The sequence below is a fragment of the Varanus komodoensis genome, unplaced genomic scaffold (assembly GCF_004798865.1).
Source record: "Varanus komodoensis strain SLA01 unplaced genomic scaffold, ASM479886v1 scaffold3, whole genome shotgun sequence".
NCBI classification, from domain to species: domain Eukaryota; kingdom Metazoa; phylum Chordata; class Lepidosauria; order Squamata; family Varanidae; genus Varanus; species Varanus komodoensis.
The window spans coordinates 54,784,533-54,801,782 of NW_025335761.1; the positions used below are offsets into that span (position 1 = coordinate 54,784,533).

Below are 17,250 nucleotides of genomic sequence, written 5' to 3' on the forward strand. Positions count from 1 at the left end.
CCCGGCGCCGGCTCCGCTTGCGCCTTTTTGCTCTTCAGTCTGAGAAGAGCTAAGGCTGCGCGGGGGGCGTGAAGCAAAACGCTTCGGCGGGCACTGAGGCAACCCTGGCCAATGGCAGGAAGGGGGCGGGTCGTCCCCGCCTCTTCGCCCCCTTCCGCGCTTTGGGCAGGTCGCGGTCGCGGCCAATGAGAGCAGACGGGTCCGGAAAGGGGCGGGGCTAAGAGCCGGTATGTGGATGCGCACGTTATCCGCCTAGGAAATCGATGTTTCTAGCTGACCATCATCAAGAACAGGTAACTGGGGCTGAGACGGAGTCATGGCAGAGCCAAAGGACAAAGGCTGCCGGAGGCTTAGCAGGGCCCTCTCGTCCACCGCGCTCGCTCAGTCCGGAGAGAGCGGGGCCGAAGAGCGGGTGCTAGTGATCAACACTGGCGGGACCATCGGGATGGTGTCTCAGAAAGAGGGTGAGTTGAGGGCGCTCTTGGAGCTCCAGGGCAGCGAGGGGGCCCTTGCGGGAGGCTCGGGTGGTCTGCTGCGGAGGTGGCCACTTTCTCTTCCCGCCCCCGCGCCACGTGCACACACCAGGTAGAAATCCTGGCAGCTGGAAATTCACCAGGGGCGGCTTATTAATTTATTTATTTATAAAATTTGTATGCCGTCCATTACTTCCGACGGCTTTCCCTATCCCTGCAGCAGGGGAGGAGCATCTGCGGAAATTCAGCCAGGCGCACAGCTGATGGAAACAATCCTATGCCAAGGGGTTATTCCCTACTCCTCCAATCTGGTGCCTTCTACTTGCCTTGGCTTTGGATCACAACTCACAGCATCCCTGACTGTCATCGGCCATGCTGGCTGGGACTAATGGGATTTGGGGCTGTGATCTTGCACTCACAGAATCCCAGATTCATTCCTTCACTATCTCCAGGTAGGGCAGGGAAAGATTCCTGCCATGGGTCCTGGAGAGCAGCTGCCAGCCTGTGCAGGTAGTCCTGCACTGGTTGGAACAACAAACTGATTTGAAATAAGGCAACATGCTAAAATTATCTAGCCAGCTACTTCTTTCCCCAAGCACTTACTTGGTCTTATTAAACAAGTCGCAGGATGTGGTTAATTTCCAGTGATGGGTGCAAGGCTTTTCTCACTTTTAGTAACAGTGCAGAGGGAGAATTGTTGGTAGACACAGGCTGGCTTGTGGGAGTGCCATGACCTGCAGACATGCCTGCTTCTAGTTGCTGAATGCTAGTCTGTTCTCAACCATAATCACAATCCTAGCTGTTAAAGGAGTAGTGGGAAAAGGTGGGTTTTTCTTCACATCCTTTGAATGTATCATTATGGATGAAGTGGGAATTCTACTTAGTATTGAGTCTGGGAATAGGAAAGAAATGATTTGAGTTTAATAAACCCCAAATTTGAGGCTATGGTTGCTCCACCCTCAATGTTGTGAGCCTCCCCGAGGCTTTGTTGTGATGGGGGCAGCATAGACATGTTTTAAATAAATAAATAAATAAATAAAACTTACCTCTCTAGTTCTCCACTTATATTGACCAGAACTGTCACTGCAGCCAGTGCTGAAAAGGTAGGAAATATTTACCCTTCTGCCACTCTTTAACTATCTTGATCAATCTGTGCAATGTGATTTTGATCGTGCCTTCTTTATAAGAGAGTAAACAAATGCACTTTTATCCAAGGGCTTATACTCAAGGTCATTGTCTAGTCATCCTATAACAATATTATTCAGGCTTTCGTTTGTAAAATAAGCATGGTTAAAAATAAAAAGAGTGGTGTATGTTTAACTGCACTAATAATTATGAGTGCAGAAGTCAAGTATAAAACTACCATTAAGGTGCAAAGTAGATGTGATGCGTCAGCAGTTACATGATAAACATTCCTGATATTTTATGGGTAAAACCAATCGTGCTAATTCCTGAATTGGAGTGGCAAAGCGAGGGGTTTTTTAAACCCCACCTGTGCAATCCCACATACCCTTTCAAAACTGCTTATCCAGGAGAGAGAAATTCATCAGTATGAAGTCATCTGGGCTGCATTGCACCTGCCCACTGCCAATACTGTAGCTCCAGTCCAGTATAAAAACACACACATTATTATCTTGCTCATCACCTAAACATGCTTCTGGGCTTGCTTGCATGAAATCAGGGAAAATAAGGCTTTCTCTACCTGCAGGTTTACATTCTAAAGAGACTCAACACTTAAGGGAAAAGGGCTGGGAGGGGAAGAGGGAAAAAATAGTCATTTAACAGGGTTTATTTATTTATTTATTTATATCCTGCCTTTTTCCTACAAAGGGCTCAAGGCAGCTTACATCATCTCTCCTCCTCCATCTTATCCCACAACAACAACCCTGTGAGGCAGACTGGGCTGAGAGTCTGTGACTAGCCCAAAGTCACCCAGTTGGCTCCATGGCTGAGCGGGGACTAGAACCCAGATCGTCTGAGTCCCAGTCCCATGTTCTTAACCACTACACCACACTGGCACTTTTCAGGGTTGTTTGAAATGGCTCTTCTCCCTTCATCTCCCTCTGTACTTCTACATGGCTAATGTGGATGATCTGCGCCACCACCACGTGACTTATTTATTTATTTAAAACTTTTCTATACCGTCCCATACTTAGACATCTCGGGATGGTTCACAGCCAATGAATACTAAAATAAAAATAAGAATGACAGTTGCCCAGCATCCAGTGTTAAATTATAAACCCACTAAATAAAACAAGTTAACAATTAAAATACTGGGCGAATAGAAAGATTTTCACCTGACGCTGAAAGGAAAGAAGCGTTGATGCCAGGTGGACCTCTCTGGGGAGTGTGTTCCACGATCGGGGTGCCACTGCAGAGAAGGTCCTTCTCCGAGTAGTCACCCTCTTGATCTCTTTCAAGGACAGTTCCCAGAGAAGGGCCTTTGACTCCGATCTTAAGGGGTGGGAGAACGCATAGGAGAGGAGACGCTTCTTCAGGTATCCAAGACCCAAGCCATTTAGGGCTTTATAAGTCATCACCAGCACCTTAAATTGGGCCTGGACTTCAGTTGGTGGCCAGTGTAGATGATAGAGGACTGGCATTATATGTGAACCCCTGCTGGTCCTGTTTAATATCCAGGTAGCTCTGTTCTGAACCAACTGAAGTACCCGGACCGTCTTCAAGGACAGCCCCATGTAGAGCGCGTTACAATAATCCAGTCGGGAAGTTACCATAGCGTGGGTCACTGTTGCAAGGCATTGCTCATTCTGCTTATTTTTCAAACCTGCGTACTTGCTGCTTTAAGGCTGCAATGCTTAGCTTGGAGAAATGAGCCTGATTTCTGAGTAGACACATACAGGATAGCACTGTGAGCACAGCAATGGTTTTATGCATAACTGTTGACTTTATTCAAAGTTCCAAGGCAGAATTCTTTGCATTTTTCAAGAGAAAAGAAATGCACACAGCTCCCAGCATCTCCCAGCCAGCTGTTTGCCTCTGTTGGAGGACGGTGCACATCTGGCCTTTACCCTTATGCTCCTCTGCTCCCTTCATGTGCTGTCCGATGCCACCGTTCATTTGCACAAAATGATAGTCCACTGTGGCTTTTAAATCATGGTGGGTTAGCATGTTGTCCACACTCGGCACTCTTCCCCCAGGGTGGCTTGTAAGCCACCCCGGTTCCCCATGGTTTATAGCACAGCATGTGGTCCAAACCCAGATGACCTGTTAAGCCATGGACAAGTCAAGCACAATGTAACAGAGTGGATATAAATGGATATCTAACAACAACGATAACTGAAAAATCCCAAAAACTGTATTTTAAAAATTGGAGTTTTTCCTCCCAGTAATTAACAAACCTTTCTTTGAACTATTAGTTGTGAACATTTTCTTTGCTCCTGTTTTTGTGTGTGAGGCAAACCTCAACCAGGATAGAGTAAAGCAGAACTGGTAAGGAAAAAAGCAAGCAAAATTGTCTAGTATGCATGGAAGTTGCTATGCAGACTTCCATATAAAGGCTACAATCCTATACTAACTTTCCGGGAGCAATTCCCAATGAACTCAGTGCACTTAGGAGATATGCAATGGATTGTATTGGTACCTCAAACTATCACGAAAGACCCTATATGGGAATATCTTAAAGACATGAGCTTTAAAGGTTTTAAACATAGGCATGCAAAGTATATACCAGGGATGGCCAAAATGAGGCTCACTTTGAATTTATTTTGTGACTTACCACCCAGGTGCTCGTGCGCGCCCACTTGCTGCTGCCACCACCAACACCCCTTTGCAGCTCTCAAACATCTGACATTTACTGTATGTGACTCTTCTGTTGAGCAAGTCTAGTCACCCCGGATAAATACAGCAGACAAAAACTTGCAAAAAAAAGCTGCTTGTAAGAATGAAACAGTGTCACTGGCTCTCAATTGAAGCCCTGCCAAAAGCTCCAGTTCTGTAAAACTTCATGAAAGGTGACATGCTGATTTGCGATCAGTTTCCTACTTCACAGAACAATTTGGTATATGGAAGAAGACATCATCATTCAATGAAGCCTGGGGAGAAACTGGAAGCACTGCAGATAGAAAAGGTCCCACACACTCGCTAACATGGGCAGAAATGCCACCTGCATTATTAGACACACGGCAGTCTGAAATTTAGTACTTTAATGTACAGTTGCTTTTTACTTTATTTTTATTCGCTATATGTTATTTATTATTGTTAAAGATTGTTTTAGGGTATTTGATTTTAATGACTGTAAGCCATCCTGAGATGCTATGCATAAGGGATGGTGTATAAAGTTAAAATCCAAGAGGTACAACTGTTCCCCACAGCATGGTTATGTAATAATGATAAATGCTATTTGTGTGATCTAAGGGTGCAGATCCTTGGTCATACTGCAGGTGAGCCACCTTTCTCCTCATCTCTGGTCCCTCTTCTTCTTTAATCATGAGATTTAGACAGTTTAGGAGGCCGTGCTGACTCATTTTACAGCATTGTCATGAGGGTTACTGAGACAATGTATATGAATTGCTCTGAGGATTTTCCAGTGAGATTCCTCCACTGAATTCTACATGCTTTGCAACTAACAATTTGCTGCTCCAATTGCACAAATTCCAGTTCTATATAAAATGAACCTGTTTGCCCAAAATTCCCCCCGCCTTTTTTCAGTCGCCGTAAGTCAGAGACAATCACCACTTTATTTTATTTTCTTTTTTTAAATCCACCCTTGATCACATCTCTTGTTGAAAAAAGCATGCATGGATTTCAGTTCTGTAAATTCTTTCACAAGTGCGCAAGATCACAATCTATGGCCATGGATGTCTGTATGAAGAGGCGTAAGTATTATGAATTGGATGGGCCTCAATTTTCAGATTCTCAGCTTTCATTTTTAAAAAAGCATATTTCTAGCCCTTACAGAATTTGAGAGAATGAAATGTGCAGCCACTATTCTGTGTGTTTGTTTGTGAGAGATAGTCTGCTCCCACCCTTCAGTACTTTTAAAGACGGAATGAAGTGATGACAATGGTAAACATGCCCACTTTCTGGAGAATTCAATTTTAAGCATGTTTGGCATCTTCTCTGTTAGATAGTAATGATGTTATAAAAGAAAGAGAGAGACAGACAGACAGACAGACCAAAAGAAATACAAGAATTTAGTGTAGATAGGATCCGGCTGTCATGTGGCTACTCAAAAGCAAGAGTAGTGGCAGTTCATGATTTTTAAAACTCAGCTCTTGTTATTTTTTTCTGGGTTGATAAACATCAAACCAATCAGCCGAGTAATATGTGAGGATAAAGTTCTTGAAAACTATTGCTGGAAGAGGGGCTGTGGCGAAGGGTGGGTTTGTAAATCTTGAAAAAATAGTGTGATCATTTTACAAGCAACTCTGTGGCATAGCCAGTGTTATTTCATGTTCTGGAGTGTTGGGGTTTGGGGAAATGCACGTGGGGCCCTAAAGTTGATTGCAGCAGCAATTGATCAAGGGCCAGAAGGGGTTATTGCAATACATACGGTTTTAAGAAAACCTGCCATTTTTGGCTCAGGTGCAAGTTCCCCCCCCTCCCTCCCTCCCTCTCTCTCATCTAATGCAAGCCTTGGAGATGAGGCACTATGCTATTCAGAAATTGTTTTCTCCTGCATTTCAGTAATAAATAAACCCTTTGTGAAGATACCTACTGTCTTAGAAGTGAATGCCAAGCTGAGCAGGCCAGTTCCCACCCCATATTGGCCACATCCTCCATGTCAATAGTGGCTTTTGACCCAAAGGCCATTCAATCCGGAAAAGAATGAAAGGTTTCAGTCGCAGGTGGGAAGCTATTGTTCATGGGGCACACTAATGAGGAGGAGGGAATGGGCTAGGCCCATCTTCCACATGGCTGCGCTTGAGCAGGGAGGGCACAATGCGACCAGCCCTGCGTATGCTTTCTTCAAGGATTCATTGTGCCAAATGAAGGACCATCCGAACCATTCTGAGGTCTGCTTGCTTGCTCCGATCAAGCTTCCTGTTTCAGAATTCTGCAGAGGTGCTCGCTGGTGTGGAAGTGGCATTGCCCAAAGGGTTGGGTGCTATTGCTCAAAGAAAAATGGGTCTTGATCCAATTTCCTTTTCTGACTTTTGTGGAAGTGCTATCTGATTTATATGTGAAATTAACCACAGGATTGGGTGCCCTTGGCAAAGAAATTGATGTGTCTGAATTAGCTTTCACTTCTTTTTCTGACTTCTGTGAAAGTACTGGTAGCAGCTAGTTTCTCTGGCTAGAACCTTAAGTGGTCTTGACTTGAATCAAGCCTGTTTTCTGGTTTACCTTTTGGAAGATTTGCTTTAGAAACACTTTATTGGAGGTCTCATAAAAACAGAGGAGATTTGAATTAAATCACATCAGTTTAAATTACGATTTAAATCACTAGTCAGTTAAACTAGATTTAAATCATCTGTTTTTTCTTTTACATAATTTGCACTCATGCATGCCTTACCTATAGGTAGAAAAACTTCATTAAAATATTCCAAAATATTCCTGCTGCCATTATAGAGGCCTACTCCTCCAGGGAAAGAATAATATGATGAACCTCATAAAGAAAAGATTCAAAAGATTCAAAGACTTGTGACTCCTTGCACTTAGCTTCTTGTGCAGATCTATTCCACTCCCAACAATTTTCTTCTGTTAATTGAATTCTTTGAAACTCAGCACTTAAGAGGTATAAGGAGGTGATTCTGTGTACATAGATTTGCAAAGGAACAATGGGATTAAGGCCTTTTTCTCAACTCTTTATGCTTATTTTTCAACACTTTTGCTGTGAAGAAGAGGCATGTGATCTCTGCAGGCACAAATTCCCAGTTTTGAGAACTGTAAAACCAAGCCTCTGTGATAGAATCGCCTAGATAGAAAAATTTCCTAATATCCTTACAAAAACCTCTGGAAGACTATGACATTGTGAATGGATTATTGCAATCCATTTACCAAAAAAATTAAACATCGGATGAATATGTTGGCGACATACAGGTGTGTGAGGGGGTGTCACACGGAGATGGGTAGAGACCTGTTCTCCCCTGCAGAGGAAGGCAGGACGCGCTCCAACGGAGCAAAGCTCAGGGAGCCAAGGTTCCATTTGGATGCCAGGAAGCACTTCCTGACAGTCAGGACCCCGAGGGTGTGGAATGGGCTTCCACGGGAGGTCGCTGAGGCCCCATCGGTGCGGGTGTTCAAGGATAGGCTGGACATGCACAAGGTGGGCATGTTGTGAGCAGAGCTGGCTGGAGCCTGGCGTCAGACTAGATGGCCCGGGAGGCCCCTTCTGACTCGCTCTGTTTCTATGTTTCTAATATCAGTCTCATGCTACACAATTAAAAAACTAATCCTTATTTCATGATCAATAACCCTTGGATTATAAGGTAGCTTAAATAGAAAATTATATTTACAGAGATTTTTCTTTGAAAGCATTTTATTTTTTTTAAATCTAATTTAAATTTAAAAACCCAGTTTTTAATTTTAAAAAATCATTGATTTTTACCCAATTTAAAACCAAGGAGTTCAGTGTCACTGAGATGGGGGCATCAATGTCTGCCAGAAAAGAAAAGCAAGAGTTCGTGACTTTTCTTACTGAGGGCTTGTTAATATTTTTTTTCCTGAGTTGATAAGCATCAAAAAAAAAAAAAAAATCACGCTGCTGATGCATAAGGATAAAGTTCATCCATATTACTGCAGAAGGAAGGGCTGTGGCTAAGAGAGGGTGAGTTATGGCAGTTTGGCCAATAAATGGCTTGTGTCACCTTTCCATTCTTGAGTTCTGTGGAAGGGCTGGTTGATACATGACACTGTTCACAGGCTTCGAAGTCATTGCTCAAAGAGACCGTTCTCCCTGATTGCTAACTTTTATGGACCCACTTCAAGTGAGTTCTTTGGTATTTTTGACTTGCTTCCTGGTTTACGTTTCGGATGGCTTGCTTCTGTTCATAGGAAATAAAAAGAAAAGCTTGGGGACTTACCTCTGGAGATTTAATGCAGCTTTGCCTTCATTGTTCTCTTTCTGCATACGCCGATGGATTGCAACAGCGGTGTGAGCAGTACTCGTTTGTGAGCACTGTCCTCAGCAAACATTTCCAATCATGGTGGAATGTTGCCACTCTGGTGAAGTTTGATGTCTCTGCAGCATAAGCCCAATCCCTTTCAGGGGGGTGTTCCCATGGAAATGTCTAATGTTGACTTTAACTGCTGTCCTTAATGAATAACTCCCGTGTAGGCACAAACCAGGGGCATCCAATCATTCATGCACCGGGGTGTATTGCTTGCAATGTTTAACTTCATATGACCAATGAGCTCTCAATTTTTAGGAAATTTCCATTCTGGGGCCTGGGATTTTTCCAGGCCTGCAACTCATTATGACTGAGTTAAAAAAAATATGAAAGGCCTGTGGCTACTTGGTGAGAGCTCTGGCTAAGAATGGAAGGCCATTGTCAAACTCATGAAAATAAGCTTTAACTTAAACAAGCAGCCATGGGGAATGTACCGATTTGGAACAGAGCTGAGGTGCTGGGAGATGAAGGTTTAACCTTTTCCCCTTGTGCTGTTTTCCTGATTTAAACCACCTCCCTCTCCTTTCCTTTCTCCCCTCCCCAAATCTGCAATTTACCCCACAGGGCAAAGTTTACAGGCATCATGTGGATCTCCCTGTTTTACCATGGGGTAAATAGCAGACTTGTGGGAGGGTGAGCATAGGTCAGGCAAATGTCCGCTTCCATTGCCTCCTCACAATGCCGTCTGGCGTAGCTCTTTCGGGTGGTGCAAGGGCTGATACATCCAGGCCCAAAGAAAGAGCTCGTACCACCCTCGAAGGCCCACTGTGACGACTTTGCCAGTCATTTCAGGGCGAAAATCGCTCAGATTCGTCACGAGCTTGACTCTACTACTGAACCAGATTCTACTGAGGAGATGCCAACGACGCCATCGAGTCCACAATTAATGGATGAATTTCAGTTGTTGTGGCTTGATGATGTGGACAAGGTGCTTGGACAAGTACGTCCTACCACTTGCTTACTAGACCCATGCCCATCTTGGCTACTTAAGAAAGCCAAGGACGGGATTGAGACCTGGATCCTGGAGGTGGTCAACGCCTCTTTAAGAGATGGTCGGGTACCTTCCTATTTGAAAGAGGCAGTAGTCTGGCCAGTCCTAAAGAAGGCATCCCTGGATCCAGAGGTGGCTGCCAATACCGGTGGCCAACATCCTGTTCCTGGGCAAGGTGCTAGAGCGGGTGGTGGCGGGACAACTCCAAGCATTCTTGGATGAAACTGATTATCTGGACCCATTTCAGTCCGGCTTCAGACCCGGGTACGGCACTGAATCTGCCTTGGTCGCCCGGTACGATGACCTGTGCAGGGAGAGGGACAGGGGGAGTGTGTCCCTGTTAGTTCTCCTGGACCTCTCAGCGGCTTTCGATACCATCAACCATGGTGTCCTTCTGAATAGGCTAGTGGGATTGGGAGTTGGAGGCACCGTGTGGCGGTGGTTCCACTTTTATCTCAACGGCCAATTTCAGAAGGTGGTGCTGGGGGACTATGGCTCTGCACCATGGCAGTTATGCCATGGAGTTCCGCAGGGGTCCATTTTTTCCACTTTGCTATTTAACATCTACATGAAATCGCTGGGAGAGGTCATCAGGAGGTGTGGGCTGTGGAATCATCAGTACGCTGATGATACGCAGCTCTACCTCTCGTTTTCCACCAATCCAGGTGAGGCAGTGGCTGTGCTGAACTGGTGCCTGGCCAAGGTAATGGGCTGGATGAGGGCCAATAAACTGAAGCTCAATCCAGACAAGACGGAGGCCCTGTTGGTGGGTGGCTCGGGCCTCGGGATGGGGGACGTGGGCCTTGTCCTAAATGGGTTGCACTCCCTCTGAGGGACAGGGTTCGCAGCTTAGGAGTGCTCCTTGACCCTGAGCTGCCTTTAGAAGCTCAGGTGACAGCGGTGGCGAGGAGCGCTTTCCTTCAGCTTCGGCTGATCCATCAGCTGCGTCCCTACCTGGAGAACAACTGCCTGGCGACAGTGACACAAGCGTTGGTAACTTCCCAATTAGATTTCTGCAACGTGCTCTACACGGGGCTACCCTTGAAAACGGTCCGGATACTTCAATTGGTGCAGAATAGAGCTGCCAGGCTGCTGACGAGGACTGGGCGTTGTTCTCATATAACCCCAGTTCTCCGTCAGCTCCACTGGCTCCCGATTGAAGTCCAGGCCCAATTCAAGGTGTTGGTTATGACCTATAAAACCCTCAACGGCTTGGGCCCTGGGTATCTAAAGGAACGCTTGCGTCCATATATGCCCTCCTGCTCCTCGAGATCAGCAACAGATGCCCTTCTTCGGGAACCCTCCGTGAAGGAAATTAGGAGGGTGAGTACCCGGAGGAGGGCTTTCTCTGCAGTGGCGCCCCATCTATGGAATGCGCTCCCCAGAGAGGTCTGCCTGGTGCCGTCGTTATTTGTTTTTCGGCGCCAGGCTAAGACCTTTTTATTTAAAATGTATTTTAATTGTTAATTTATTGGTTATTTATAGGATTTTAAATCTTTAAAGCTGAAATGCACTGGGTTTTAATATTTTTATTGTATAATTTATATTTGTGTGTGTGTGTGTGTATTGTTGTGAGCCGCCCCGAGGCTTTGTTGCGATGGGGGCGGCATAAACATGTTTTCATTAAAAAATAAATAATGTAGAGGGCTTTTTAGTGCCCTTCTACGGCTTTTAAAAAATCCCTCAACAGATCTGGAGTGGACTTCTGGGCAATTACCCACTGTTGTGTTTGGCCATCAGAAGAGTGTAGTATGTTAACAAATGCTGGGATTTGAATGTTTGCAACACACCAGGTGGCTCAATAGTCATCATCAAAAATTGCATCAGAATTTCTTTTTAAAAAATTGCAAAAAGCCACACTGGTCAGATTATGTGGTATTTTAAAAAAATGGTTCTCCTTTGCTTTCTATTGTAAGATGTGGGAGTGACATGTGGAGGTTCAAAGAGCATTCATAGCCTGTGCATTTCCTCCTACGGGACACAGCCTTGCTGTTTTCCCCCCTTGCTCAGCCTTTTTTACCTACCTGGGGCAGGCTGCGCCTCCCAATGGCACAGTTCAGTAAAACCTCAGGCTCTGGGCAAAACTTTCAGAAGAGGAGGCTGGCGGCCAGATGCTGTGAGCGGGACATTCCTGTGCCCATTTGCTCGTTTAAAACAGGATGTTGGGAGCTGGGGTTCCTCCTTCACACATTCCAAGCCACAGAGCTTTTCCTTGCAATGCATTTTTGTTGACCACAAGCACAAAACACTCAGAATGACTCTCTGAGCATGCGCAGAGCAGTTTGCTGAACCCAGTCGAGTGCTCACCCCCAGGAACTCTGTATGAGAACGCCTGATTCCCCATTCCTTTGAGAGGGACCTTCGGGAAGCGAGCTGCCTCCTCACTGCCTGTGGATCCTCTAATTGGGCCACCCTCCTCTGCCGACGCCACATCATGGGGTCAAGAGCCGGGGCTGCCTGGTCTTTGTCTGAGAAGCTTCCCTGCTCTGAGTCGCCTTCCACCCTCTTGGTTATTCCCAGGAACCGCCTGCCCACCTGGGGAGGCTGCCTTGAGACAAGCGTCCCCACTTCCATCTCAGAGTCTCAGCATGGCCCCCATTCCCAGGCCCTGCCGCTCATCTCCTTCATTCTCTTCCCAGCATCTCCCAGCTGCTCCTCCCCCTTAGCATCTGCCCCCTCGACTGGCTCTATTGTGGTGACTCACGGATCCAGATTGAGGATTGGGATTGCTAAAAATGAGGAAATACAGGTGATGTATTTCCTCAGTGAACCAAAGGGGAGACTGATCTGCATAAACGTTAGAAGTGCTAATTTGTACCTCTTAGAAATACTAATTATAAGTTATATGGAACTACAGTACTTATCATCATAGTGTGGACGATTGGCAAAGTGACCTATCCTTGCTGGTTAACTTGACGGAGAGCAGTTCTTGTTCTTTAATCCGTAATTGAACAAGGCAGCCATTCAACAACAACAACAACAATAATATCAGCAATAATAATGGTAGATACTGTTTTTGATGAACAGCCTTAAAGCAGTGAACAAACATAACCTTAACATGATAAAGAACTGCACTAGAAAGTATAATGTATTAAAGGTGTAATCATATACATGTTTCGACAGGAAAAACGAAATGCTGAGAGGTGTAGGAGTCTGACTAAACATGCCTAGAATGGAGCTCTAAAAGTACACAAAAGGAGGATGGCTTCCTGTCCAGGATGGTTCTCTGGCAGCCCTTCAAACAGAGGACTGCCCTTTCCCTTGTTCTCCCAAGCAGAAGAGCCAGCTGTGTTGAAAGACTTTGCACCGCAGTCAAAGATAATCCCGGGGTGGCGGGGGGGGGGGGGGGAGGGAGTCCAGTTTTGCTTCCCAGCAGAGAGTTGCAGAGACTAAGGGTGGCCATGGGGAAGACCATCTTCCAGGTGGCGAGGAAATACATGGCAGCCTGTAGGGACCTTCTCCGCGAGCTGTTGGCACAGGCTCATGTTCACAAGGGATCTGGTGCAGGCAGCTTGTGAAAGCAATACAGCCGCGCACCACTAATGCAGCAGGCACATGGTTATGCATTTGGCTTGTGGTGTGCTAGCCAACCTAGGAGTGTATTCCAAGGGACCACTTATTCCCATGTGCCCCTCTCTGCATGTAAGGCTTTTCTGGCAAGGTCGTTCTACTGGACATCTTCCTTACAGGGCCAGTAGCTCTTGCGTGTTGTGTCGTAAGAATGTAAGGAAGGCCGTGCTGGATCAGACCAGAGGTCCATCTAGTCCACCCCTCTGTGCACACGGAGACAAACCAGCTGCCTGCAGCATCCCTCCTGCAGGATGGGTGCAAGACCTGCTCCCACTAAAGCTCTTCAGCAACTGCTTGCAGGCAGGCCACCTCTGGTCAAGGAGGGAGCCCATGGCCACCAAGGCTAGCAGCCACCAATAGCCGCCTCCCTCAGGAATCTGCCCAGTCCCAGATTGGTGGCCATCACTCCTTCCCGTGGCAGTGAATTCCATGGTTTTACTATTTGCCGTGTGAAGAAGTATTTCCTTCATCTGTTCTAAACCTCCTACCAGTCAGCTTCATGGGATGACCCTGGGTTCAAGTGTTATGGGAAAGGGAGAAAAATGTCTCCCTCTCCTCTTTCTCCACACCATGCATGATTTAAAACACCTCTATCGTGCCTCTCCTGACTCACCTTTTCCCCAAGCCAATCCGTTCCAGTTATCACAGTTGCTCCTCTTAGGGGAGCAGCTCCACCCACCCAGTCAGTTTAGTTGCCCTTCTCTGTGTCATTTCCTTGCATGCTTTGAACAATTAATATGAAAACTTAATGTTCAGCTAAGAAACAGACACTTGTTTTATCCCTGTGTTTTTTTCCTTCTCTTGTTTCTCAGGTCTTGCTCCTGAAGCCAACAAGTTAGCCAGGGCCCTGAAGAAGATGCCAATTCTTCATGATGAGGAATGTGCCAAGAACCTCCAGTGCCGGTTTAAACTTGGAGATGACACTTTGGTGCTTCCGTATGTATTGGGAACATCTAGAATATACTCTCTTGCTGGCGTTCTGAAGTTTCTGTTAAATATCCTGAATGTTTAGCCTTTTATCTTGTGTGTATATGTTAGTACATAGAAGTACCATAGAAATAAAGCAGATTCGTATCTAAAATTTCATTTCTAAAAGACAAAGTTTCTAGTCCTTATGGCTGATTAAATGCTTAGTGAAATCTAAGAAGCCAATGGAGTGGCTGGATAAGGCTGTTTGGAAAACAAAATAAATTATGCACAATTTAAAAAAAAACATGCCAATTTGCATAATTGCTGAAGATTACAGAATTCATCTGATTTTAATATAGAATTTGGTTTGCCTGGGCATGTGGTACATATACAATTGCTTCTGATCTCAGTGCCCCTGGGTAACTAAATGCTGCTGTTTCTGTTATTTAGATTTTAGCAGTAACAATGAAACATTTGTATTCTTGACATTAGCTATGTACAGGAATATAGAGAAAAGATTCTGTGTATCAGGTTAGGCCATCCTTTCTGACTTTCCAGGGTTTCAGACAGAGATCTCTCCTGTCACTTCCTTTTCATGGGAGATGCCAAGGGGTTAGGTAGGGATCTCTCGCATGCACCATGTACGCTCACCCTGTCTTCTGCTTCCCACGCTGTCTGCATCGATAACAGCCATGCTCGTAGAATATCAACTATAGAAAAGATACTGTTCTGCCTGGGAACGGATTTCATTCTGGAGGCTGAAAACCTCTGGACGGAGGTCCTGCTCTACATGTCCTCCCAGGTCATTTTGTGTCCATCTCCAGGGTTCAAGCCAATGTCTTCTCCTGGTTCAGTTCCATGGTTGTGACACTACAAATTTGAGCTTCTGGGTTCAGAAGGAACATGTAACCTGATGGGATCTTTGGATTCTGGCCAGTTTGGAAAACTGACAGTTAAGACGGTGCTAGGGCTGCTATGCTTAGTTGATTATTTGGTTAGATGAAGAATGTTCCTGTTAATTTTTAAAAGACTCTCTCAATCTCTCTCTCTCTTTCTCTACACACACAGAGATCACTATTTTGAATACAGGTATTTACAAAAAATATCATGGGAAACAGACACCATGTTAGAAGAATTCTTTTTCTACATTGTGTACAGCCTTTTTCTGCAAAGCTATTGCTTTAAGTATATTCAGACATACACAGATTTACTTAAGGGTGAAATCCTAGGCATGCTTAGACAGAAAAAAAGCCCTAACATGCCTCAGCCAGCTTGGTTTTTTCATAAGACTATGAATTGCCTTAAAATTTTTGGGAGATGATGGCAGGCAAGTGGGAAGAGAAGATTGATCATGAATGGGAAACTTTATCACAAGGAGAGTCTTCAAGTCAAAACAATTCCTTGGCAGGCTTGCTCAGCAGGTGCTGAAAAGTGGTACAAGAAAAATAGCTCAATGGGCAACGTGTTGTTTCTTTGACAGCCTTTCTAAGCAAAAGAAAAGAATTATCTACACCATCATGGAACTTTCTCCGCTGCTTGATTCTTCCAATATGACACCTGCTGAATGGGACAAGATTGCCAGGCACCTTGAGGTATTCTGGATTATTCTTGCAATTTGCTTTTGATCACCCTGCAATCCGCACTAGAATTCTGATTTTAAGGATCAGGTGTCACTTCTGTCAGCAAATTTTCAGCATTTTCAATATCTGCAAAGTGCAAAAATGTTTCAACATACTCAGTTCTTGATGATCTTCATGATTGACTAGCACAGACTCTGTTATTTGGATGGCTAGCTTTTCCCACTCACAATAACAGGTTATTTTGATATTCTACTTTCCCTGTAGCATAATATTTGAACAATTAGCCCTTATATCAAGCAAGAGCTTTACACAAAATGTTCTAAGGGATCTTCTTTGAGCAGGATGTAAACGGAAACTAGGCTTTTGCTCTTAGGTTGGCCTTTGGGAAGAGTCAAGAGGAAAACAAGGTCTGAGGGAAGCTTTGCACAATTCACTTACATGATCATGGACTCTTGGGCTATCAGTGGCTGCAAATCTTGATACAGGTGAAGGCCTGTGAGTACCAGTTCCTGGGTAGCATCTCTTAGGGTACCTTTGCGCTCATCCCCTACTTGGGGCTTCCCAAAGGCAACTGTGTGAGCACAGAAACTGGGCTCAGTGGCCCTTTGGTCTGATCCAGCATGGCTTTTCTTCTGCTAGGATTCATTTCTTTTTGCATTGGCCTGGTACATGTTTCTTGCAAACAACATGCCATCTTTCCTTAACTTGGCATTTTAATATCCTGCTAAAATCCTTTTCACCAGAAGGTGGCAATAGAATGCAACTTTGAGCACTGCAAAGTTTAGCGCTGTGAGACAAAGTGTGTCGATTTGGACAACTGCATTTTAAAGTTTGCAAGTGGGAACCTGCAACAAAATGTTTTAGGGTTTCAGCCAGCTGTGCTCTTTCCCAGAATTCTCCATTCTGTCACCCCACTCATTTGCCCTCTCCAACAGTGAGTTAGAATTTGATGTCTGTTTCTAAATCAGTAGGATTTATTATGCCAAATTACAAGCAAGCAAACCTGCCTTTCTCTACAGATTAAGCATTTTGCAGAAATCGGTAACAAAAGAACCAAGCTGTGTTTGCTTCTTGTAGAGTCCAGTCATGAATGCAATGGGACCCAGTTGAAAGTTGACGTCAGGCTGAATCGAATTTACGAAAGCCCCCCTTCACTAAAATCCCCAAACCCTAACCTGTAAGGTGCTTTCTGAATTCTCAGAGTCATCTGCTTAGACTGTCTCCTTCCTCACCCCTGGTCTTTCCTCCGTAATTAATATCCCATCCTTACATCTCCTCTGCCCATTTCCCCTTCTGCTTGTCTGCCAAAGACTCTGGCGTTCTGACTTGCTCCTCCCTTCTCTCTTACTGTCCCTCTTCTCCTCTCCCTCTTCATTAGAATCAGAATCTTGCCTCATATCCTTTTGAGGCACAACTTAGGGGTGCAGTCCTGACAGACAGCACAGTCAACCTTCGTAAGTGTCCTGGACATTAGCCTGAATGTTTGAAGGGTCGTTACTTGGAGGCTTGGAGAGAAAGTGAAATGTGCAGGCTTCAATTCCAAAAATGCACAAGGGTCAAACTAGCATCGCTTGGAGGCCTGCAAGTAGCAGGATAAAAAGACAAACACAGCCAAGCAGGGCTGTGGAGGTACAAGCATTTTAGGATATTGATGC

The 17,250-nt window shown here is 45.1% G+C and overlaps 1 protein-coding gene across 1 annotated transcript in view; it reads left to right on the forward strand.

Moving 5' to 3' along the window:
* The first annotated feature begins 316 nt into the window (after positions 1–316).
* LOC123026353 (60 kDa lysophospholipase-like) overlaps positions 317–17,250 on the forward strand; it is an 83,019-nt gene continuing 66,085 nt past the window's right edge. Inside the window, exons 1-3 of the mRNA XM_044435864.1 lie at positions 317–464; positions 13,919–14,042; positions 15,496–15,607. Of these exons, the coding sequence (XP_044291799.1) occupies positions 317–464; positions 13,919–14,042; positions 15,496–15,607 (384 nt within the window). The remainder of the gene's footprint in view (positions 465–13,918; positions 14,043–15,495; positions 15,608–17,250) is intronic.